General features: G+C 43.9%; 1 protein-coding gene across 9 annotated transcripts in view; it reads right to left on the minus strand.

Annotated features, from left to right (window-relative positions):
* ZFAT (zinc finger and AT-hook domain containing) overlaps positions 1-27,126 on the minus strand; it is a 204,693-nt gene that overhangs the window by 107,634 nt on the left and 69,933 nt on the right. For all 9 annotated transcript variants that reach the window (XR_011543242.1, XR_011543241.1, XR_011543240.1 and 6 more), the window contains exons 4-7: positions 26,186-26,371; positions 24,317-24,467; positions 16,663-18,113; positions 15,587-15,819 (exon numbers count right to left, since the gene is read on the minus strand). Coding sequence is in view for 6 of the 9 variants with exons in the window: in XM_008518448.2 (XP_008516670.2) it covers positions 15,587-15,819; positions 16,663-18,113; positions 24,317-24,467; positions 26,186-26,371 (2,021 nt within the window). In the remaining 3 variants the exon portion in view is untranslated. The remainder of the gene's footprint in view (positions 1-15,586; positions 15,820-16,662; positions 18,114-24,316; positions 24,468-26,185; positions 26,372-27,126) is intronic.

Here is a 27,126-nt window from a genome sequence, read left to right on the forward strand (position 1 = left end):
CCTGAAGAACAAGTTTATATTAAAAAAAATCAAGGCAAAGATGTCCCCTCCCAGTACTTCTTTTGAACATCGTACTAGAAGCCTAGCTAATGCAATAAGACAAGAAAAGAATATAAAAAATATACAGACCAGGAAGAAAGCAACAAAACTCTCTCATTTGCAGATGGCATTATCCTCCATGTAGAAATTTTGAAAGAACAGAAAAAAAATTCCTGGAACTACTAAGCAATTATAGTAAGCTTACAGGATATAAGATACTAATATACACAAGTCAATTGCTTTCCTATATACTGAGTGAGGAATTTGAAACTAAAAGTACAATGCCATTTACATTAGCACCTCACGAAATGAAATGCTTAGGCATAAATCTAAAAGAATACATACAAGATCTAGATGAGGAAAACTACAAAACTCTGATGAAAGGAATCAAAGAACTAAACAAATGGAGAGCTATCTTTGTTCATGGATAGGAAGACAATAGTGTCAAGAGGTCAGTTCTTCACAAGTGATACACAGACTCAATGCTATCTCAATCAAAATCCCACCAAGTTATTTTGTAAGTCTTGACAAAGTGATTATAAAATGTATATGGATACGGGCTGGCCCCGTGGCTGAGTGGTTAAGTTCGTGCGCTCCGCTGCAGGCCGCCCAGGGTTTCGTTGGTTCGAATCCTGGGTGCGGACATGGCACTGCTCATCAAACCGCGCTGAGGCAGCGTCCCACATGCCACGACTGGAAGGACCCACAACAAAATATACAACTATGTACCGGGGGGCTTTGGGGAGAAAAAGGAAAAAAAAAAAAAAAAATGTATATGGATAGGCAAAAGACCAAGAATAGCAACACAGAACTGGAGGAGAGGGATAAAGTTGGAGGATATGATGCAACTTCAAGACTTACTATAAAACTATAGTGATGAAGACAGTGTGGAATTGGTGAAAGAACAGACCAATAGATCAATGGAACGGAATAGAGTTCAGAAATAGACCCACTTAGACATAGTCAAATGATCTCTGACACAGGAATAAATGCTATACAATGGAGAAAAGAGAGTTTTATCAAAAAACGATGCTGAAACTGGTCAGCCACGTGCAAAAAACATGAATCTAGACAGAGACCTTGTGCCCTCCACAAATACTAACTCATCATGGATCACAGACCTAAATGCAAAATGCAAAACTATGAAACTCCCAGAACACGTAGTAGAAAACCTAGATGATGTTAAATATGGTAATTACTTTTTAGATATAACACCAAAGGCATTATCCATGAAAGAAAGAATCGATAAGCTGGACATCATTAAAATTAAAATTTTCTGCTCAGTGAAAGCCACTGTCAAGAGAACAAAAAACAAGCCACAGACTGAAAGAAAATATTTACAAAATATATATCTGATAAAGGACTTATCCAAAATATACAAAGAACTCTTAAAACTCAACAATAAGAGAGAGAGAGATGTCAGCATCATGGCAGAGTAAGCCTTGCCAGTAATCTTGCCTCTCCAATATACAATGAAAAGGACATTCATACTCCACCACAGGACATCCAAACACAACATGAAAATGTCAGAGAGACCCACGCAGCCATACAATGGAGGGCAGAGAGGCTGGAGCCCCCTTGAAGGAGGCGGAATGGGGTAAGAGAAAACTTCATTCCCTCCTCTAAAGACTACAAACCAGGACCGTGGGAGACCTCCCAGAGGGAAGTAACAGGGAGGGGACATTCATTCACGGGCACATCAAAGATCCTGGAGGGCCCATGCAGCCTAGAGGGAAGACCTCTAGCAGGGTGAGAGCTTTCGCAGGGGGTGACCTTATCAAGCCAACACCCCAGGAGAGCAGATAGCAAGAGCAGAGGGAGAAAACCCTGAGAGCGTGCAGGAGAAAGCATCCCTCCCCCAACTGCTCAGCACAGTTCCAGTCTCTGGGATTTCAGCTCAAGGCAGAGGGCTCAGAATATGTGGCTCTTGACCCCCACCCAGTGGTGATAGGTGGTAACTGTGACCAAATAACACCAGGATGTGAAAAAACGGAGCCATTCCCTCTAGCAATATCAAACATTATATTAGATCTCCAGACCAGAGAGAAAATGCCAAGTACCCAGAAATCAGTCCGGAGGACACAGAAGTATGTAACCTAAATCACAAAGAATTCAGAACAGTTATCATCAAAAAACTCAACAAGGTTAAAGAGAATGTAGAGAAACAATTCAATGACTTTAGGAACTACTTCACAAAAGAGATTGAAACTATAAAGAAGAATCAATCAGAAATATTAGAGGTGAAAGACACAATGGAAGAAATAAAACGAAATACGGATTCCCTGAATGCTCAAGCAGACAACATAGAGGAGCGTATCAGCATAATTAAAGATAGACATGTTGAAATGCTACAGATAGAGGAGGAGAGATAACTAAAACTAAAAAGAAATTAAGAGTCTCCCAGAAATATCCAACTCAATTAGGAAATGTGACATAAGAATTATAGGTATTCAAGAAGGAGAAGAGAAGAAGAATGGAGTAGAAAGCTTGTTCAAAGAAATAATAGCAGAGAACTTCCCAAACCTAGGGAAGGAGATGGAAATCCATGTGGGAAGAGGCTGCCAGAACCCCTATATATGTCAATGTAAAAAGGCATATAGTAGTGAAACTGGCAAAAGTGAATGACAAGACAGAATACTCAGGGCAGCAAGGCAGAAGAAAATAACCTACAAAGGAAACCCCATCAGTCTTTCAGCAGATTTCTCTGCAGAAACCTCACAGGCTAGAAAAGACTAGAATGACACATTCAAATCTTTGAAGGACAAAACGTTTCAGCCAAGAATACTCTATCCAGAGGAAATATCCTTCAGATATGATGGAGAAATAAAATCTTTCCAAGACAAACATAAGCTAAGGGAGTTTGTAGCCACAAGACCCACCCCCTCCAAGAATTCCTCAAAAAGACCATCATACCTGGGGGAAAAAAAGGGGGAGAAAGGAGTTACAAAGCGTGGAGTAAGGAGATAAACAGGTAGACAGAATCAGAGCAGGATAGCAAATACTCAAGTATAGCATTAAAGACAAAGGGAAGGAAAACACCAAAAACAAAAATAATCTTGTCATTTTAACCACAAACTCATAACACAAGATGGAATAAGATGTGAGAAAAACAACTTAGGAGGGGAAGAGGAAAGGAACTGAATCGATTTGGTATAAGAAAATTAGAGGCCATCAGAAAAAGGACTATGTTATCTATGAGATTTTGAATACAAACCTCAGAGTAACCACTAAACAAAAAAGCAGAACAGAGACACAAATAATAAATAAGGAGAAAACAAAGAAACACAACATAAAAAAACTACATTAACTCGATTGGTAGACCAAAATACACAGGACAAGAAACAAAGGAAATGCAGGAGAACCAGTAAACGAGTGATAAAATGGCAGCATTAAGCCCTCATATATTGATATTCACCCTAAACATAAATGGATTGAATTCTCCAATAAGAAGACACAGAGTGGTGAGATGTATTAAAGAACAAGACCCAACAATATGCTGCTTCCAGCAAACACATCTCAGCTCCAATGACAGACACAGGCTGAGAGTGAAGGGATGGAAGACAGTACTTCAAGCTAAGGGCAAACAAAAGAAAGCAGGTGTTAGAATACTTATATCAGACCAAGTAGACTTCAAGATAAGACAGGTAAAGAGAGACAAAGGGGGGTAGTATATAATGATCAAAGGGACACTCCATCAAGAAGAAATAACACTTACAAATAACTATGCACACAACACAGGACCACCGAAGTAGATAAAGAAACTATGAACAAACCTAAAATAAGACATTAATAATAACACAATAATAGTAGGGGACCTCAACATTCCACTCACATCAATGGATAGATCATCCAGACAGAAAATCAACAAGGAAACGGTGGACTTAAATGAAAAGCTAGACCAGTTGGACTTAACAGACATAAATAGAACACTCCATCCAAAAACAGCAGAAAACACATTCTTCCCAATTGCGCACAGAACATTTTCAAGAACAGACCATATGTTGGGAAACAAGGCAAGCTTCAATAAATTTAATATTGAAATAATAACAAGCATCTTTTCTAATCACAATGCTATAAAGCAAGAAATTAATTACAGGCAAAAAGCTGAGAAAAGGACAAAGATGTGGAAACAAAACAACAAGCTATTGAACAAGCAATGGATCATTGAAGAAATTAAAGGAGAAATAAAAAAATACCTGGAGACAGGGGCCAGCCCTGTGGCCGAGTAGTTGAGTTTGCGCACTCCGCTTCGGCGGCCTTGGGTTTTGCCGGTTCGGATCCTGGGTGTGGACATGGCACAACTCATTGGGCCATGCTGAGGTAGTGTCCCACATGCCACAACTACAAGGACCCACAGCTAAAAAAAAATATGCTACTATGTACCACTGGGCTTTGGGGAGATAAAGGAAAAATAAAATCTTTAAAAGAAAAAAATTAACTGGAGACAATTGAAAATGAAAACATACCATACCTACTCATATGGGATGCAGCAAAATCCATATTAAGAGGGAAAGTCATCACAATACAGGCTCACCTTAACAAGTAAGAAAAAGCCAAAATAAGCAATCTCAAACTACACCTAGTTGAATTAGAAAAAGAACAAACAAAGCCCAAAGTCAGCAGAAGGAGAGAAATAAAAATCAGAGCAGAAATAAATGCTATTGAAAAATAAAAGGCAGTAGAAAGGATCGATGAGACACAGAGCTGGTTCTTTGAAAAGATAAATAAAATTGGCAAACCTCTAGCCAGACTTACAAAGAAAAAAAGAGAGAAAGCTCAGATAAATAAAATTAGGAATGAAAGAGGAGAAATAACAACAGATACCACAGAAATACAATGGATTCTAAGAGAATACTACAAAAAGCTATATGCCAAAAAAATGGACAATCTAGGGAAAATGGATAAATTCTCAGACTCTTACAACATCCCAAGGCTGAAGCAAGAAGAAATAGAGAATATGAATAGACCAATCACAAGTAGAGATTGAAACAGTAATCAAAAGCATCCCAAAGAATAAAAGCCCAGGACCAGACGGCTTCCCTAGGGAATTCTACCAAAGTTTCAGAGAGGATTTACAAGCTATTCCAAAAAATTAGGGAAAATGGAATGTTTCCTAACACATTGTATGAGGCCAACATCACTCTGATAACAAAGCCTGATAAGGACAACACAAAAAAGGAAAAGTACAGGCCAATATCGCTGATGAACATAGACGCAAAAATCCTAAAGAAAATACTGGCAACCCGAATACAGAAATACATCAAAAAGATCATACCTCAGGATCAAGTAGGATTTATACCAGGGACCCAATGATGGTTCAACATCCGCAAATCAATCAATGTGATACACCACATTAACAAAATGAGGAATAAAAACCATATGATCATCTCAATAGACTGAGAGAAAGCATTTGACAAGATCAGCCATTTACGATAAAAACTCTTAACAAAATGGGGATAGAAGGAATATACATCAACATAATAAAGGCCATATATGACAAACCCAGAGCCAACATCATACTCAATGGGGAAAAACTGAATGCCATCCCTCTGAGAAGAGGAACAAGACAAGGGTGCCCACTATCACCTCTCTTATTCAACATAGTACTGGAGGTTTTGGCCAGAGCAATAAGGCAAGAAAAAGGGATAATAGGAATCCAAATAGGGAGTGAAGAAGTGAAACTCTCACTGTTTGTAGACGACATGATCTTATATATAGAAAACCCTAAAGAATCCATCAGAAAACTATTAAAAATAATTAACAACTACAGTAAAGTTGTGGGGTACAAAACTCAACTTACAAAAATCTGTTGCTTTTCTATACTCCAATAACGAACTTACAGAACGAGAACTCAAGAATACAATTCCATTTACAATCTCAACAAAAAGAATAAAGTACCTAAGAATAAATTTAACTCAGGAGGTGACGTACTGATACAATAAAAACTATAAGACATTATTGAAAGAAATAGATAAGGACATAAAGAGATGGAAAGAGATTCCATGTACATGGATCAGAAGAATAAACATAGTTAAAATGTCTATATTTCCCAAAGCAATCTACAGATTCAGTGCAATCCCAATCAGAATCCCAATGACACTCTTCATGGAAATAGAGCAAAGAATCCTAAAATCCATATGGGGCAACCAAAGACCCTGAATTGTTAAAGAAATACTGAGAAAAAAAAACAAAGCTGGAGGCATCACAATCCCTGACTTCAAAATGTACTAGCAAAGCCACAGTGATCAAAACAGCATGGTACTGGGACAAAACCAGGCACACAGATTAATGGAACAGAACTGAAAGCCCAGAAATAAAACCGCACATTGATGGACAGCTTATCTTCAACAAAGGTGCCAAGAACATACAATGGAGAAAAAACAATCTCTTCAATAAATGGTGCTGAAAAAACTAGACAGCCACATGCAAAAGAATGAAAATAGACCATTTTCTCACACCATACACAAAAATAAACTCAAAATGGATCAAAGACTTGAAGATAAGCCCTGAAACCATAAAACTCCTGGAAGATAACATAGGTAGCACACTCTTTGACATCAGACTTAAAAGGATCTTTTGGAATACCATGTTTTGTCAGACAAGGGAAACAAAAGAAAAATTAAATAAGTGGGAATTCATTAGACTAAAAAGCTTCTGCAAGGCAAAAGAAACTAGGATCCAAACAAAAAGACAACTCACCAACTGGGAGAAAATATTTGCAAATCATGTATCTGACAAGGGGTTAATCTCCATAATATAGAAGGAACTCACATAACTAAACAATAAAAAAACAAAACAGCCCGATCAAAAAATGCACAGAGGATATGAACAGACATTTTTACAAAGAAGAGATACAGATGGCCAATAAACACATGAAAAGATGTTCAACATCACTAATCATCAGGGAAATGCAAATAAAAACAACACTAACATACCACCTTATGCCTGTTAAAATGGCTATAATCACTAAGACTAAAAGTAACAAATGTTGGAGAGGGTGTGGAGAGAAGGAAACCCTCATACACTGCTGGTAGGAATGCAAACTGGTGCAGCCACTATGGAAAACAGTAAGGAGATTCTTAAAAAAACTAAAAATAGAAATACCATATGACCCAGCTATCCCACTACTGGGTATCTACCCAAACAACTTGAAATCAACAATCCAAAGTAACATATGTACCCCTATGTTCATTGCAGAGCTATTCACAATACCAAGACATGGAAACAATCCAAGTGCCCATCCACCAATGTGGTGTGTACACACACACACACACACACACACACACACTGGAATACTACTCAGCCAGAAAAAAGATAAAATCATCCCATTTGTAACAACATGGAAGGACCTAGAGGGAATTAAGCGAAGTAAGCCAGGCTGAGAAAGACAAACACCAGATGATTTCACTCACATGTGGAATATAAACAAGCACACGGACAAAGAAAACAGTTCAGTGGTTACCGGGGGAAGGAGGGGTGGGTAGGCACAGGGGTCAAAGGGGAGCACCTATGTGGGGACAGACAAGAAATAATGTACAAGTGAAATTTCACAATGATGTGAACTATTAGGAACTCAAATAAAAAAAATAAAACTCAACAATAAGAAAACAACCTGATTAAAACATAGGCCAAAGACCTGAAGAGACACCTCACCAAAGAGGAGATACAGATGGTAAGTAAGCATATGAAAAGATGCTCCACATCATATGTCACCAGGGAACTGCAAACTAAAAGAGCAATGAGATGCCACTACACACCTATTAGAATGGTCCAAATGCAGAACACTGACAACACCAATGCTGGAGAGGACGTGGAGCAACAGGAACTCCCATTCATTGCTGGTGGGGATGCAGAACGGTACAGCCACTTTGGAAGACAGTTTGGCAGTTTCTCATAAAACTAAACATATTCTGACATACAATCCAGCAATCCTACTCCTTTGTATTTACCCAAGTCAACTGAAAACCTATGTCCACGCAAAAACCTGCACACAGGTGTTTAGAGCAGCTTTATTCAAACTGCCAAAACTTGGAAGCAACCAAGACGTCCTTCAGTAAGCGAGTGGATAAACTGTGGTCCATTCAAACAACGGAATATTAGTGCTAAAAAGAAATGAGCTATCAAGCCACGAAAAGATGTGGAAAAAAGTTAAATGAATATTACTAAGTAAAAGAAGCCAATTTGAAAAGACTACATACTATATGAGTCCAACTATATGACATTCTGAACAAGGCAGAACAATGGAGACAGTAAAAGGATCCGTGGTGGCCAAGGTTTGTGGGGAGACAGGGATGAACAGGCAGAGTAAGGATTTTTAGGGCAGTGAAACGACTCTCTCTGATACTACAATGACGGATACATGTCATCATACATTTGTCCAAACTCATAGAATGCACACCTAGAGTGAACTCTAATGTAAACTGGAGACTCCGGGTGTTAACTACTGCGTCAATGCAGGTTCACTGATTGTAACAAAGGATGTCAATAGTGTGGGAGGTTGTGCGTGTGTAAGGACGGGATATATGGAGAAATCTCTGCACTCTCTGCTCAATTTTGCAGTGAACCTAAAACTGCTCTAAAAAATAAAACTTCTTAAAAGAAAACAAACACATAAAGTGCTTAGAACAGAGCCTGGCCCATAGTAAGCGCTCAATACATCTAAAGACTTGTCTGCCCTCGTTTTAGGGTTGTTATTAACGCACCTCAGCCTCAGAGAGCAGGCCTTCTCCTGGGCTCATGCGCTCTGGGAAGCTCCAAGATGGGGGTCTGAGCGAGCAGCCCTCCAGACCCTTTGTGGATTAGTTACTGCTGCTGTTGCAGAATGTCTCCGGAGGCTGGCGTTCCCCAGAGTACACTTCTGAAAAGGATACTTTATATTGAAAAGCAAAAACGATACAAAACAAAAGTCCCTCTGAACAGCCCGGATGCGCTTCCCCCAAACAGGTGGGTTCCCAGCAATGCTTGGGTTCAGGCGACGCTTGCGAAACTGCCCAGCCAATGCCCAGACTTCTACCCGGGCTACATCATGGGCTCAAGGCTTCCCAGCATACTCCTGTCACAGTCCTCCTCTGCCCTTGACCCTTCCAGGTCACTCCAACATGCCCAGAGTCCACACACAGGAACTCGTGCTCACAAAGCCATTTTGAAAGACACCCTGGGCCCTGCAGGAGGCCTGTCGCCACCCCCGGCTGCCCCCAGTGTCCTCACCATCAGAACTGATGGAGGTGTTCGAAAGGACTTTGAAGGAGTTTACAGTGATCTCCCCTGAGCCCTTGCTATTTGATTTTTTTCTTTTTATCTCTGATAGTCTGAAAGCAATTTATCTTAGAGCTTATGAGGGCCCCTCATTTCTTGATGCCTTTGAAGATTGTCAGAAGGACAGAGGCGGTGGGAAAGGGTGCTGGGCGAAGGGTACACTCCTAGGACTCATTTACTCCTTTTTCAAAACCTCAGTTCTGTACCGGAGATGAAAACCCAAACTGACACAGCAGACTTAAAAAGAGCGGTGGTTGAAAGAGTTCCTGGCAGAGGCGGGGAGTGAGAGCCCCACGCTGTAATGCCAGTAAGAGCCGGGCCTGGCCCGCGGGTGTGTTCGCTCCCAGGCAAATGACCTTCAAAGCTGCACAGGAGTCCTTGAAAGAAGAGAGGCAGCAGGAGGCGGCGGCGGCTGGGGGCTGGGGGCTGTGGTGCCGGAGCAGCCCCAGGGCTGATGCTCCGACTAGCTCTCTCTGGGCAAACATTGCCTTGGTCTACACCTCTGTGTCACCAGGTGTATTAACTGTTGCATAAGTAAGTGCACCTATAAAACGTTTGATATCAAGTCAAAAATAAATAAGGTGGGAGATCCCACTCTGAACAATATCTCAGGAATAAAACGTGACGGTTATGGTCTGCTGCCCTCTGTGGACTCACTCATTCATTCCTCAAACTTTCCAGGGCCCTGTTACGTGCTGGGCATTGCACTGATGACAAAGGTGTGAGAAAGACACTGGCCCTGCTCACAAGTTAGGCAAGAAAGAGAAGTGCCAACGCACAGAGCCCAATAATCATCATGGGACATGCAGAAAGCGCGGTGAAGACAGGGAAGGTGACGCTTAGATTGTGACAGATTTGAACAAGTTAGAAAAGAGCCAGAATTGCGCTCCATTTGGGATTTCAACTCAAGGATTTCCCTTTCCACTGAAAGCAGTTCGGTTTTGCCAGGCCGTTGCCGCCGCCATTCAGAACCTCGGTCTTGCTAACATGATGCTGTTTCAGACACAGAACACCCTGTGGCCAAGGTCTCCGGCCCTGTGGATAAACGCCCGAACAGGGCAACAGAGAAACAAACTGGGCTATGATCACGGAAGAAAAGACCATATTCTTGCAGCTCTTGGAAAGGAAAATCCTTGCGTCCAAATACTGTAGTCCAACAACATTTTCCTCAATTAAAAAAAAAATACAGGGGCTGGCCCCGTGGCCGAGTGGTTAAGTTCATGCGCTCCGCTGCAGGCGGTCCAGTGTTTCGTTGGTTCGAATCCTGGGCGCGGACATGGCACTGCTCATCAGACCACGCTGAGGCGGCATCCCACATGCCACAACTAGAAGGACCCACAACGAAGAATATACAACTATGTACCGGGAGGCTTTGGGGAGAAAAAGGAAAAAAATAAAATCTTTAAAAAAAATAAAAAATGAAAAAAAAAAATACAGACAGACCCCTTTATTTCCAGAAAGATATTGGAGGTGGCTGGCTCTGCTTTCTCTGTGCTTTGCTGGAAATATATGATCTTAGCTTACTTCTAGCAAATACATGTAAGATTTTTTAAATATGTGTCACTTTATAGCCAAAAACAGACGATGCACTTCGCAAAGACAGGGGCCAAGCATGAAAGTTAAACATCTGTTGAGACACCATCACACCCTGTATGAATGCACCCCACCACCACTGTTACTACTCCTCCTTTTTCTCACTAAGAAGAACAAAGACGAGCTACCACGGGCCGGGCTCTCCCTACATGCCTGGACTTGTGCTGCATCCCTTACAAACGTCTCTCACTAAATCCTCACAACAACCCTGGAGGCGGGGACTCTTATCCCGTTTTACAGACGAGGGTTCAGACAGGTTCGGTAGTGAAGCCACACTGCTTACGGGTGGGGGAGTCAGAATGCAAGAAGGAAGTGGGCCCCACTTCCCGGCTTGGGCTCCTAACTGCTGCAACGCCTTTAGCTGCGGTGACCTGTGAGGTCTTCCGAGAAGGAACACAAGCCAGAGATAAAGGGAACAGACTGACATATCATGAACATCCACCATGTGCCCCACTTCCTGCTATTTCAAACGTCTGTGTCACAAGGAACTTCTTTAAAAATCACAGATTCCTGGGATCCCCCTCAAACTAGGATGAAGGTATGAGCCCAGGAACCTCATTCGTAACAACTCCCCTGACATGATTCTGATTCAGGACACCACGAATTACATCATGGGGGTCAGTGACTTAACTTATTTAATGGGGCTCACAGGTTGGCACCCATATGACATCGCCACCTGGCACATACATGCACACACACTGACATATAAACACAGTGAAACACTGAAATGAAGTCTCAGAAAACGGTACTTACCCTGGTATGGGTGAATGATGCTGATAATTCCTATTTCATTCTATTCCGTCTCATTTTTGAGATATACTAGCTGTGACCCACTAAACTGATTTCACAACCCTCTAATGGGTCATGCCCCGGGGACTGAAAAATCACTGACCGGGGTGTTCTATACGTATTTTCTAAATGAATCTTCACAACCCTGAGAGGTAGGAGAAAGCACCTTATCTCCATTTCACAGAAGAGAAAACTAAGGCTGAAGGAAGCTAAGCAACTTGCCCAAGGTCACAGAGGTAGATATGAGATCGGAACTCTAGCATATCAGAACCCTAAGCCCCCATCACTGTACAAAAATCATGTTTTCTCGAGTCTCCCCTTCACAGTTTGCACAGCGCTGTAAAAAGTGGGTTTGCTCCAGAAATATCATTGACTAACTCCCTTGACTAGGTCCCCACATTCCCTTGATTCCAATGCATCTAGTTACCAATGGGAGAACAGAGGCGGTGGGAAGAAACTATATTAAATGCACGCATGCCTTCCAATCATTAGGTATGTCCTTAGCTATGAAATGGTTGTTAAGAGTCACAGAAACAGAAATTTAGCCAAGTGATCCCAGAGGCCTAATATAACTGGAATGGACCTGGACACAGATCCATTTGGGGTGGGGGCTGGAGTTCTACTTTAAATGGCCTCCGTTTTGCACTGCATGGGATCTGTGTTGGAAACAAATAGGTGCTGGATCAAACGTGAGAGCCAACCAGACTTTCAACACACGTGGCCCCATCTCCCTGGGTCACAGGCAAGAAAACTGAGCCCCACGCTGATGCAAGGACTTGCGCCAGGTTAGAACAGGACCGCCCTCCCAACCTAGCTAGACCGTTCCCTGACCAGAGTCCTCAGCTCGACAGGGACATCCATACGGCCCCTTTATATCACAAAGCTCATTCATGCTATCCCACTGGAGCCTCACCACCACCCTAAGAGAGTAGGGCATAGTATTCACTCCACTATCATATATATATATATATATATATATATATATATATATATATATATTTTCAGGATTCCTTGTATATGAAATGTCCACAACAGGCAAATCCATAGGGACAGAAAGGAGATTAGTGGTTGTCTAGGGCTCAGGGAGGGAAAAGTAAGCGATGATAGCTAACGGCAGACTTTCCCACCGAGTCAACATTTCCTTGGCAACTGTGGCTTCATTACAGAAATAATTTACAGGTTCAAAAGACAAATGCTATCTAAACTCAAAATTGTGGAACCTGGTTTCATAAATGATGCTGTCTTCCTACATCGGCAATACAGTCCACCTGCTCCATGGAAAATGCTCAGTTGTTCAATACCTTGGTGTAAATATGAAAGGTTCCCCCCTGGTTTGCGCTGCCTGCTCTCCTTGGGAATGTCCTACCTGCCTCTTCTCTTGGCACACTCCTACTCAACAAGCTCAGAATGCCTCCTCCAGGCAGCTCTCCTCTACCGTGACCTGGCCTTCTCCAGGGCAGTTTGGGACAGGGAGGGCACATTGTGTTGGCCTCGCTTACCCTCTCTCATTGCCATACGGCCATTACTGTCCAGTTGTTTATCCCCCCACAAAACAAAGAGCACCCTGAAGGCAGGACTGGGTCTTACTCTTATTCGAAATCCCAGTGCCTGACACAGAGGGAATGACTGTACCAGGACAACTCTTACGCAGAGACTGACTGTGGGCAAGTTACCGAACGACTCAGTGACAGAAGGCTCCTAATCTGCCCAGTGGAGGAAACAATCCCACCTCCGGAGGTGGCAGGAAAACCAAGCAAGGTTGTACAAGGCCTGGACCACGGGAAGGAAACAGCAACCGTTACTTCCCTTTCCCCCAACACACATTCCCCTGGGTATCCTCTCAAGTGTCGATATCGAAGAGATAAGCCTCTTTGAAAAAAGATTCATAGCTATAGAAAGATGAAAAGAGAAGCTTCTTAAAACACCAGTTTATCAAGAAAAATGAAAGCATGTGAAATTGGGGCTGAAGGTCTTAGAGCATGTCCCTGACACTCCACCTTGACCATGAGGCACAGGGATGTGGCCAGAAGGCTGAGCATCAGCATCTCAGGCAAGAAAACACTTGGGCAGGACCACGGGTCCCTCTGACATACACGATGAGCAAGGAAATTGGTATGGAAAAAACAGGCAGTCCCAGATTCTACAGCTCTGTTAGAACTTCCTCATTCTTGTCAGTCTAGTCTGTGTTGCAAAATCTCTAAATCCAGAGAAACAAGTTCCAAAACGATAAGTGGAATAAATAATAATAATAGTCGATGGCATATAGTACTTACTCTGTGGCAGGCACTGTTCTGAGACATTTACACATATGCCCTCATTTCATCCCCACCTGAGGATGGTCAGCCGAGGCACATGGCAGTTCTACGACTCATCTTGAGGCCAAACTTGTGGTAAACGGGGGAGCCAGGGTTACGACCCAGCAGTCAGGTTTCTGGTCTTAACAGCTACACGCCAAGGCTGCCCCCGAGAACCCAGTTCTCGTGTCGGCCTCACTCCCTCCTGACTGCATAAGAGTTTCTGGAGAAGTCAGAGTAATGATTTCTGCCGCCTCAGTTTTCCCTGCCCTAAGAGAATATTGGAGTAACACCAACCCAACAGCCATTCTTAAGGAAACAGGAACAACACATCTTCATGCCCTACTCAGAGAGAAAGAAACATGTACTAGGAGGAACGAGGCGACACGCAATAGCTGGTACAGTCAACTCTTCCAGTGCTGCACCAAGTTCTTTATCTAGAGCATTCCATTTTAACCTCCCAGTAACCCTAGGACATCTATATACATACACAAATACAGACGCATGCATGTGTACGTGTGTACATACGTGTATGTGTGTTTATAGGTGTAGATGTGTGCGTACAAGAGTGCGTTGTGTGTAATACATGTGTCTGTGTATAGATGTGTACACATGCATGTGTGTATGTGTATGCATATAAAATAGAGATAAACTCTTTAATATATATTTTATACAAAAGGCTACCAAGCCTCAGAAAAGACAAGAGACTTGTCCAGTACCACACAGGCTGTGTGAGTGCTGGAGACAGCATTTGAATCCAGGTGTCTACCCCCAAAGCATGTGCTCTTCCCTACCCACGAAACCTACAACACCCTGCCACCCGCAGCGACTGATGCTACCATATCAGTGATTTACATGCTGGAAAACGGGTAGCGCATCAAGTTTCTGATGCCTCATTTTATGCTGTCGGTGGCATAACAAGGAAGGCAATTAAAGCAGAGCCACACCTGGGGCCAGGTGTGCCTCCTTTACAACTTGCAGAAGTCTCAAATCACTCTCAGGCGTCAGCCTCTTGAGTTAGATTAGAATTTGCAAAAATAAGCATTCATTCATTGTGTTATGTGATCGCCCACCAAAGACTCAAACAAGAATATTAACAGCACCTTGAGTTAACATATCACTTTTTTTTAAACAAAGTGAACATTCTCTCACAGTTTCCAACGAATTACACAGTAATATGACAATATCACCACCAACATTTGCTGTGCTCCTCCTGTGTACCAGACGCCGTGCCCCCCACCCTCCAGGCCTTATCTAATTTAACCTTTCAACAGCCTGTAGGGGCAGCTATTATTATTATTATCCCTGTTGTTAATAATTCTTTAAAATGTCATTTAAGAAATCCTTGCTTTATTCCTACTCTGTACATCTTTCTTCGTGGACTTTCTCTGATGCTGAAAAATTTGCATAGAAAGCGAATTTGTTCCATCTAATCTTTTTTCCAGCGTATTTGAGACTCCCTGTGAAAGGAACCCTGGGGCAAAGGAAGCCTCTGGTAAAGTGAAGAGGCTGTTTCCATGAAAAGGACATGGCGCAGGGACCCCCTCCATCTGCATAAACGTGAGAAAGCAATGAGCACGGGGGAGACGGGGCCGCCGCTCAGGCTCGCTACTTACCAGCTCTGTGTGAACTTTAAGATGTGCCTGCAGCTTATATTTATCTGGAGTCGAGTAGTCACAGCCGTCAGTGGGACACTTCAGCAAGATGTTACTGTGTTTCTGAATTACATGGCGTTTAAGGCAGTTTTTGGTGATGGAAGAATAATGACACTGGGAGCAATAATACAGGTGATCCCGGGTGTGGGTGCGGACATGCATATCAAAATGCACTTGGTACCAAAAAAGTTTGCCTAAAAAAATATTTTCACATGAGAACAAGGAAGTTTCTTTTATACTGAGTTTGATTCTTTTTTAATTATTCTTATTTTTTAACTACTATATTTCTCTCCCTCTCGTGCTTGTCCGGGTCACCCTTCACACTTTCCACCACATTTCTGTAGGAAATTACTGTTCAAAGGACCGAGGCTGCAAATATTAAGGGTGCTACTATTTTTGCATGATGTCAGAGCTAGGAGAGGAGGAAATGAATGTTTATTGAGGACCAATTATGGTGCCAAATACTATTATGCACATGCATAAATCAAAGAGTCTCTAAACTTTACTGATCCCTGGGACACCAGGTCCAGAGCTGGATCTCCTGCTTCCTGAGCTGCCAGCTCTCCAGGAGACCCAGAGGCCATGCTTTCACTGTGAGCTGGAGGGGTCCTATTCAGGGCCTCCCTACAAAGAGCTACAGCCACTTCTGTAGCCCCTCTCTGCTCATCTAGAACGTGGCCGCAACTTAAAGCTCTACTCTAAACTTGGTATGTGCCAGAAGAAAGATTCTTCTTGGTTAAAGTTCTGGCAGAGGCCGTGGGATAAACCTCTGCATGCACGCCTGACCAAGCCAACACGGTTAACTGTCCCGTCATCCCGGCTGCCTCCAGTGCTAGACATCCGTGCTAAAGTGCAACACGGGCAGGCCACCCTTCCTATCTACAAATGAAGAAGGATAGCTCATTTAGAAGCCGTTCTTTGCAAGGAGACATGAGCTCAAATCAGACACGAGGTGACCCGAAGCAAGGTGGGGGTGGACGGGGCTGCTGGGAATGAGAGCTCCAACGGGCTGCTCGCCCAGCGCTGCCTCTCCTTACCACAGTATTCACACTCCAGGTCTCCATACACCTTCCGGATCCTCTCGCACAGGCCAGTGTTCATTCGCCTCTTCTGTAAACTGTCCAGGATCTTCATGAACGCAGTGATGCCAGCCCGGTGCTCGGAGGCAGGCGGGCACGAGTCAGGCTGGCACAGGGCCATGTCCCTCCCACCGGCTCCCGGAGGAAGGTCTGAGGCCTCAGCTGGGTTTGACCTGAGACACCGACTGGGATCTGGGCCATCGGATGGGAGGGCAGCCATTTTCTGCCCACCTCCTGGAGGGCTCTTGGCACCCTGGGTCTCCTGGTCTGCTTCAGTGCTTTTGGCCTTGGGCAACAGTGGCGTGTCCTCTTCACCCTGAGCCTGGGAAGGGCCTCCATGCTGGGTGTCCAAGGTCTTCTCAGGAGCAGCATGAGGCTCAGCAGAGGAGGCATCGTTTTTCAACAAAAACTCATCCGAAACCACCGCGTGTGAATGAAGGTCAGAGGAGACCACAGTGGCTTCCAGCTCACAGGGCGACAGGGCAGCACTTTCCGCCTGGGGGGTGGCTAAGTGCACAGGGCGGGCAGGCACTTCCACAGGGTGCTCCGGCTCCTTTCGTGCCTCCTCAGGTTGAACGTCCCCAGGACAGGCCACGTCCTTGGGTGCATTCACCCCCTGAAACACAAACTCCTCTTCCGCCATCTGCAGCTGGCCCCCCAAGGCTTCTTGCTGGATGTCCCCACCAGGCTCCAGGAGGCAGAAGCTCTGGTTGATGGAGCTGGTGAAGACCAAGGTCTCCTGGGCAGCCTCGTGCGCCTCTTTGATGTGGGAACGCAGCCTGATAGAGCTGACGAACTTCTTGAGGCATATGGCGCAGACGTATACGAAGGGGTGCTTCCTGACGTGCAGCTCCAGTGCCTGGTACTTGGTGGCCCCGTGGCCACAGAGCTCGCAGGCAAAGGGCCACTTGTCACCGTGGACCAGCATGTGGCGGTCGCGGTCCAGCTCATTCTTGAACTTGCGCTCACAGATGTGGCAGTCGTAGAGGAGCTGCCGCTTGCCCTCCCTCGTCATCAGACAGAGCTCGTCCAAGGCCTCCTTGACCTTCTTGTCCTGCGGGTCGTGCGCGTCCCGGATGTGCTTAATGAGGTTCTTGACGTCGGAGTACTTCTTCTTGCAGAAGCGGCAGTGCTGCTTGATCTTCTTGTGCACCCGCTCGATGTGCACCTTGAGGTGGCCTTTGCTCAAGCAGGTGAAAGAGCAGTAGTCGCAGGCGAACTTCTCGCCGGTGTGCTTGCGCAGGTGCACGTTGAGGTTGGCCTTGATGGCACTGGCGTAGCTGCACTGGGAGCACTTGTAGGGCTTCTCGTTGGTGTGGATCCTCAGGTGGGCCTGCAGCGAGTGCTTGAACTTGAAGACCTTGTTGCAGTATTCACAAGTGAAGATCTTGAGCTGGGTGGGACCTAGCCTAGAAACAGATGATAGCACTGTTACAGATGGCGACTCTGCACCTTCCTAATGACTTCTAACTCCTTCTCATGAACCAAACACCACAGCCTCAAGGGTGAACTAGATGGGACTGAGGATGGATAGATGCATTCATTCACCAACAAAACCAAACTAGGAGGACCTAGATGGATCAAGCACATACAAAGATGGCAGAGTGGGTCCCTGTTCCTCAGGAGGTCACAGTCTAAAGGGAGAAAAGACAGGTTGGCTCAGGGTTGCACGACACTGTGGTAAGTGTTGACAGGAATGTGTGCAGGTCACAAAGAGAAAGAGACCTCTAACCTGGATGAAGGGGGTTGGGTAACCTTGCTGAAGAGCTGAGGTTTGAAGAACAAGGAACAGAGAGGCAAGAGAGGGAGGAGGTTGTGTCTTTCACCATGTCCACAACAACCAGCTGTGTTCCAAGGCTGACCTGTACACAGCCCAGGGTATTTCAACAGGACCAGTCTTAATGGAATGAACTCAGTCTGCTCTGTGAGACTAGATAAAATCTGCTTGGGTTTATTCAAGAGCTTCAATAATCTAGACTTGCCTCTTCATTTAACCAACTGTCGGGGGTCACACCTTGTCCTTTTTCTGCCATTTTCCACGTGATGGCCTCCCTTTAGTGAAAGACCCCTGGCCTTTCTCCACATCCTCACTTCCTCCCAGGAAAACTGAAGTGTTATATCTCATTGGTGAGTTTGGAACTCAGCCTAGCCTGAGATCCAGCTCTCCCTTTCTGGCAAGGACATGTCTGCCTGTGGACAGCATGTAATATGGTAGACGCTTAGCTAAGTCGGCACCCATGAGCCTGGCCAGCAGCAGTCAGGAACTGCAGGTGAGAGCACAGGCAGGCTGTCTAGTCCTGCAGTCCAGTCACAGGAAGCTCAGCGACCTGCACCGCACCATTTTTTCCCACAATTCTATCAGTAATGGAGCCGATGTTTGAATCTCTATTTTCCTCCTCCTCTATCATGGCTGGTTTAGAACTCAGATGGGGAAAACAGGACTGCTGTTCAATTGTCACTGATTAACCTCATAAATCATTTATTAATAAATGACTGTCATTTATTAATACTTGCCAATGTGTTTCAGGCACCGTGTTAGATTTTGTGAGTGTCATGGAGAATAAAAGCTATACTGCCCCATGGATCCTTTCTCAATGTGGCAATGTGTATGCTGAATGAGATGGTAATGATAATAATAATAGCCAAGAATTATTAAGTACTTACAATATGCCAAACCCTTTAATCTCAATCCTATCATTATACCCATTTTATAGATGACAAAACTGAGTCTGTGCTCAAGATCATATAACTGGTAAGTGGAGAAGCCAGGATTTGAACCCAAGCAGACTGTCTGCCTCTAGAGCCTGCACATTCCCCCTCATGCTCCATACTGCTGAAGACACCACGTGCACCAACCGCCTCCCCGCTGTGACTGTACACACGGAGAAGGCCCCCTGCATGGGGCTTCCGTTGCTGTTGGAACAGCCATGCCTTGTTTCTAAAATCAACAAACGACAGTCACCAAAGTACAACATGCACCCGGGACAGGAACTGGCAGATGAGCCAAAGAGGCAGATGACACTTCCTCTCCTCCCTAACTGCTCGATTTGTCCCGTTTGTCCAGGAAGGTCCTCGGAAACACTAATACAGTTATGCATCACTTAACAGCGGGGATGCGCTCTGAGAAACGCATCGGTAGGTGATTTCATCATTGTGCGAACATCACACGGCATGCTGAAGGGGAACAAAATCTGCTGCCCCAAAACGTGTCTCTTTAGCACGAGGATTATTTTAGGCTGACTGTTTTTAAGAAACGAAAGTCTCAGAAAGTTTTTCTTGTTACTTTCCCCTTAATGCCTTAAAGAATTCAGACAAAAATACCTGTCTCAGAAGTGAGCTATCACCTTAGCATCACATGAACCAGGTGGTGGACAGGGAGGAAGCTGGAAAAGCCTGTTTGCTGGGCTCCCCTCTGTGTTCTTCTGTTTCTATGCAGCCAAACAAACAGCTCTTTTCCAAATGTTTGCTCCTTTTCACCCACCTATAAATTGCCTTCCTTCCCTGACTCTCCCCACCCCCAACACCCTCTTTTAGTTGAGGATGGTAGTTTTTTTTTTTTGAGGAAGATTAGCCCTGAGCTAACTACTGCCAGTCCTCCTCTTTTTGCTGAGGAAGCCTGGCCCTGAGCTAACATCCATGCCCATCTTCCTCTACTTTATATGTGGGATGCCTACCATAACATGGCATGCCAAGCAGTGCCATGTCCGCACCCAGGATCTGAACCGGCGAACGCCGGGCCACCGAGAAGTGGAACGTGCGAACTTAACCCCTGCGCCACCAGGCAAAGGATGGCATTTAAGACGAGGGCTTCAGCCATTTTGGTGAGTTATTCAGTTTTCCTGGGTTTCTCCCATGTATACTCATTATTAAACTTTTTTTTGTTTTTTCTCCTGTTAATTTGCCCCATGTCAATTTAACTCTTAGACCAACCAAAAGATCTTAGAAGGGCAGAGGAAAATTTATCCCTCTCGATGGTATATACACAAACCTGGATAGTAAAGCCTACTACACACCCAGGTTCTATGGTACTAATTTTACAGGACCACCGTCTTATATGTGGTCCATCATTGACCGAAACAGTGTTATGCAGCACGTGACTGTAATCATTTAGTGCTGTTAATCAGATCCCATGAAGCTGTACCCACTGTAACTGCAATGTCCATATGTATGGAACTATCCATACAACTATGCTTGATCAACATAAGTTGCCTTGTCTCTAAATTAAAAATACTTAAATGGATTGCAGCCCATAAACACCAAAGGGTACAATTCACATGATGTAATTAAAATACTCTCAAATTTGAAAGTTACTAGTATGCTTACATACTAAACCCGAGGCTAATTTAAGGAAATGAATTTGGATCTTTCTCAAATGACAAAGATATCCAGGAGGTGGTACATTTTGTTGATATAAAGAACACTGGAAGAAGACACTCTGGATTCATAACGTTAATTAAATAAACAAATCACAGTATTTCCTCCTCTAATGCAAGATCTAAACAGTCTTAGGAGAATCTTTTGCTCTGATTTTTTGAGTATTATTACACAAATACCTGGTAAAACCCTCAGTGCCCTGTTTCCCACCAAAGGTAACGAATCTGACGAAGATGCTAAGCAGCCTCCATTTGACTCTCAAGCATACGCCTTTCTAACTATGATTGTGCACTGATGCACAGAGCTGCGACGTGCATATGATTCCTATTAAATTATTTCACTCCGAATGCTCCCTATTCAGGGAGAGAGGCACTCTCATCCATCACATTTTAGAAAGCAAGCAGGCAGAGCTTTAAAAGGTCTGACCTCTTGATCCAGTTATTCCACTTCTGGGAATCTATCCGAAAGAAAGAATACAAAATTTGAATGAAGGTGCTCATGCACTACTTCCCACAATAGTTTAGAGTGGGAAGCTGCTTGAAGATCTCAACATATGGAACTAGTTTATTTGCATATTTATTTTTTTCACTCAGTGATTCATTCAAAAAAGTATTCCAGGAACTAGGGACATAATAGGGACAGAAACAAACACGACTCATGGTCTCTTGGAGTTCACCTTCTAGAGGAAGTGATGGGCCAGCCTAATAACCAGACAATGAGCAGATAAGGACCACCACCTCGGGCCTGTGATGGAAAAAGGCAGGCTGCTCTAAGAGCCCAGGGCAGGGCAGAGGAATCTGTCTAGGAGGCAGGGAAGGCTGCCCTGAGGACAGGACATTTGAGCAGACAGCTGAAGGATGAACAGGAGATAACCAAGCCACAGAAAGGAGAGGCATCTAGGAAGAGGAGAAGGCTCTGCAAGGAGAGATCAAGGAAGCAAAAAGGCCCAGATGGCTGCAGCAGCCACTGGAGCCCAGAGAACCAGAGGGAGCATGGGAGGGGGACGAGGGTGGAGAGGTGGCAGCCATCAAAGGCACTGTCAGTTAAGTTCTCCCAAGAGCAATGTGTGGCCTTAAAGGGTACAATCAAATGGGCATTTTACAAAGATCTCATTGGCTTAGGATACTGAGATTACAAATGATTTTTTTCTTATTATTTTCTGGACTTCCAAAATTTTCTATATAATAAGTGTGTATCATATTTGTGTGAGAACCTAACTGATATAACCTAATGGATATATTCATCATAATGGATCCAATATATCCATATATAATGGATAACCGAAAAGTTCATAGTTATATTTTACAAAGAAAAATCTCACGCAAAAAAGTCTCTTTTATAACTATTTTATAATTTATACTATAAAATATTAATAGAATGTATGACAATAAGAATACAGCCTAGATCTACTGATTAAACATTGAGTATACTTACCAATAACTAGATTAGTATATAGTTGAATCTCTCCCCAACGGTCTTGAAATACTGTGAAGTAGCTAAGATCTACAAATCAACCTGAATTAAGACCAGGACGATCTTCAAAGTTAATTCCATTATAGTTTTGCCAAAGGAATGAGTATTTCTACAACTTCATCAATAAATTCAGTTGCTCACATTTGCAAGAAGAGAGGACTGAGGCTAAAAACTAATGAAGCATCTCACGTGACATTACACTATAATTTAATAAGAGCACATGTATGAGGCACTTTCCATATATTTTACCATTTATTCTCACCACTAAACTAAGTCAGATTCAATTAGACAATCTTATGGCTGGTGTAACAGAGGCTCGGAGGCCAAATCACCTGAGTCAAGTGGCAGTAGACTGAGAGCTTCCTCCGGGCAGCAGCTGTGTCTGGCCTATTCTCTCTCATCTCCCTGGGGCCTGGGACATAAAAGGTGTTCAATCTGTTGAGCTGAACTCAAGGAGTAGAACAGTCTAGAGCCAACCCAGGTCTGTTTGGCACTAAACCTTATGCTGTTGCCAAGAACACCTCATTTCCTCTCTTCCAGAAACACAGGGAAACCACTGGCAATTTGGCATTTTGTCTTTCCTTCCAGCTTGGAAAAATGTTTACAGAGGCCAGAAGAACATTTTGCTAGTTTACCTCAGCAGGTATAGATCAGACTGAGACAGGGACCGTGGGAGGGTGTGGAGAATACACAGACTCATTCACTATGGGTAGTCAACTGACCCAATGTATTTGGAGGACAGTTTTTAATGTTAATTAAAGTCTTAAGCACTCATATTCTTTTTTTTTTACCCCTGAGGTAGATTTGCCCTAACATCTGTTACCAATCTTCTGCTTGTTTTTATGTGAGCCGCCCCCACAGCATGGCCACTAACAGATGAGTGGTGTGGTTCCACACCCAGGAACTGAACCCAGGCCACTGAAGCAGAGCGCACTGAACTTTAACCACTAGGCCATCGGGGCTGGCCCTAGCACTCATATTCTTGATACAGCAATTTCAATTCTAGCAATTTACCCTACAGGAAGTCTTGAAGAAGTACAGAAAGATGAAGGTACCAAAACCTTGAGCACAGCATTGTCCACCAAGCAAAAACTGGCTACATAAACTATAGTCTATCCATACAATAGCAAACACAACGCTTTTAAACAATATGTATTGAAAGGAAAGATTTTCAAGGCATGGTAAGTTTAAAAAAATAAGTTGAAAACTGCATTTGGTATTTCACGTTAAAAAAATAAAATTAAAGTGCTATATTTTAGTATGTCATGAAAACATTATGGTAGCATATGAACCAAACTGTCAACAGTAGTCACCTCCAGAAGAGGAACCATGGGTTATTTAACTCTACGTCATATGGGATGTTCAAACTTTCGACAAGATGCTTGTGTTACTTTTGAAAGCAGAGGAAATCGATTTTTTTTTAATAATATGTGCAGCTATGAAAATCAGCATATCTACTAAGTAAAGCCTTGTTTACACTTCTTTTTATTAAAGTTAAACATACATTTGCCTTAAGTAAAATTCTCCACTTTTATTAAGCCAACTGGTGCTCGGTTCCAAAAGTGTGTTGATCTGCCATGCATGTGTTCACAGAAGCATCTTGGGCTCAGCCAACATACTAGTGCTATAATGGAGGGGCTGATTCTTAGGTTAAATCAAGAAACCAATATCCTTTACAAATCAGTCTGCAAACAGAGTCCTGATAAACCAACAGGCCGATCCTCTCGCCAGCTGCGGCTGGAGTCACGTAGAACAGACCCTTTACCTGCTTGACTTCATGGGTTGCTCGTACGGTGTCTGCTGGATGGCATACTCCTGGTACCCTCTCCGAGGCGCCAGGTCAGCCGTGGTGGTCTCAGGGTTTGCAGCTGCTGTGTCCGGGGGCCCAGCCTCCACCGGAACAATCTTAGTAGCACCTGAGATGGAGGCACAACGCACTGCGTATTAAAGAGGCACCTCGGAGGGCCCTCACCCCACCCCAGTGCAGGGAGCAGCACCTGGCAAGTATATTTCTTTATTGTAGAAAACCTGTGCAAGGTATGAGCCTTCCTTTGGTTCACACGTTTAACGTGTGTGTGCGTGTGTGTGTATGTGTTTGGGGAGAAGGGGCAAGTAAGAGTCTAACGAAACATCCTTCTGAGCTACATTTCCACTTGATCTATTTACTAAAAACACAAAAACATATAGGCAGATACATACATACATATATATTTTTACTGGCAAGATTTTACATAGGACCATGTGTGTTAAACTTCACATAAGGGTAAAACTGCATCAAGACAGTATGGAACAGTGGCATCGGCTGTGAACAGGAATTTAAGCTGCCTGGAGTCCAGTCCCAAATATGACATTACCTCGCCGTCTCTGGGCCTCTGTTTCCACCCTATGAAATGAAGGGTTCGAAGTGGAAAAACTCAGAGGTCATCTTTACTTGTGCACTTCTACAATGTGAAGCGATCCAAGACCTCTGACAGCAGGGGACGCTATCTGTGTGTGCGCACATATGTGTGTACATGTACACCCATGCACGTGTATGGACCAGGGACATTAAAGAAAAGGCGCCAACCTACCCTTTGTCTTCAGGAATAGCAAAGGAAATTAATTACACTTTTAACCCCCACTTATAGGAATCTCAAAATACTACAATCAATTTTTAAGAAATTATTGTAGAAACTTTCTCTAGAGATGGCTGAGAACAAGAACTGCTCTCCTGGGATTTTTATTTCCCAGAATAAGACTGTTCAGAAGGAGGGTGGGGCAGACAAAGTGACTTTCCAGAAAGTTCTTCTAGTCACATAATTTTATGTGGCTTATTCTTTACTGATTACATTACGACATAGCACTGAAGAATAAAGAAGCATTTATTCAGTGTTTCATTTTAAATAGTATGAGTTACTGTTAGCATTGAAAAAATAGATACTTAAAAGGCTATAGCTGTTCTTAAAACCCTAAACTTGATTTTTTTTTTATTTGACAGCTATCACCCCAATAGATAGGGAAAAATCCATTACTATACTTAGGAATCTACTGTCATAAACTGCTTTTTGTCTAAAGTGTCCCTTCCTGGAAGAGACCTTTTTTAAAAAAGATAGTATAATATATCCACTGGCTATTTTAGGTGAAAGGAAAGGGAGACGGAAATTTTCAGGATTATAAAATATCTGATGAACCCCAATGAAAATGCAAAAAAGAAGTTAGGCAGAGGGAACACCATGACCAGCAGGGGTTTTGGAGAGGCATCCTGTGTCAGTCCGGCCTGAATGGGTCTGTCTTACGCTTAGGACAGCCCCGTTGAGGGCATAAGGGGGAGGGCACATCCAGGGGAGGGGCTGGGGTCAGGGAGCTCTCCTTGGTGCTGCTCCCCTGAGTGGCTACTGGAATGACAAGGACAGGTCAAGGCCGTAGAGGTCGTGGCGATAGCGCCGGGAGCAGCCCTCACCACCTTTCCTCTATGCATTAACCACCCAGCCCTGGCAGGAACCAGTCTGCCATCACCCCAGATTAACAGGTAATTAAAGGAGAGCCCATCAGCGAGTGAGCTGCTCAGGATCCCAGGGCCCAAACTGTCAGGCTGCCCCTGGGACAGACTTGCCACAAGATTCTCATTCTGTCACTTCCCACTAGCCATGGTCACCTGGAATAGCTTCGTGTGCAGTTAAAACTACGCTTATGATGGGCTTCTTGGCTCCGGCAGTCTGCCCCGCCTCCTTTCCTGAGATCTTCTGCACCTTCTCTGTTCTCTGTGTCCGAGGTCTCTTCGGAGCCTTTTCTCGGTCATCTTCCTTATACTTCTTTTCCAGTTCAAGGTCAGATTCGTTACCTAAGGAACAAATACCAAGATGTATGAAATATCTTTTTATGTCAGTGATGGAGTTGGAGAGTCAACATAACCCTTTTACAGGATAGTAAAGGAACATAGGAATGTGATATAGATAGACAGATAGATCCGCAGTGCTATGCAGCCGCTGTATCACCTCGGGCGTCATCTTTGGTTCTTCCACCTTCCATCTGATTCAAGAAACACTCACTGGCCCCTTGCCACAGGCCACCATCTAGGCCCTGGGGATACACTATTGATAACGCAGGCATAGCCCCTCCTCTTGTTTTCAGGAAACCTAGCAGATTTCAGTCATTAGTAAACAACACTGCGGAGAAGATAGAGTCCCCAAGTGTACAGGAAATCTTTCACTTACTTGACTCACATTTATTAGGCACCATCTACACACCAGGCATGGCGGATATAAAGACTGATAAGGCCCAGGCCCCGCCCTGGAGAGCCCTGCGGTGTGGTGGGAGAGGCAGACACGCAAACAGATGCAGTCGACGACAGTGCACCGTGCGCCGATTGAAACGAGAAGCGGTTCAGGACGATTACGGGAAGGGATGGCAGATCCTACCTGAGAGGTCAGAGGACACTTTCTGGAGAGGTGACCCTTCAGTTAAATATAAGAAATAAGCATTTGTGAAGCTCTGGTTGGGGGCTATATGGGGCAAAGGTGTGGGGTGATAAAAACAGCAGTATTCCATTCTGAGAAAGGACAGAAAGACAAGGAGTAAACCGCTAGCCCAGCATCC

The sequence above is a fragment of the Equus przewalskii genome, chromosome 8 (genome assembly GCF_037783145.1).
Source record: "Equus przewalskii isolate Varuska chromosome 8, EquPr2, whole genome shotgun sequence".
NCBI classification, from domain to species: domain Eukaryota; kingdom Metazoa; phylum Chordata; class Mammalia; order Perissodactyla; family Equidae; genus Equus; species Equus przewalskii.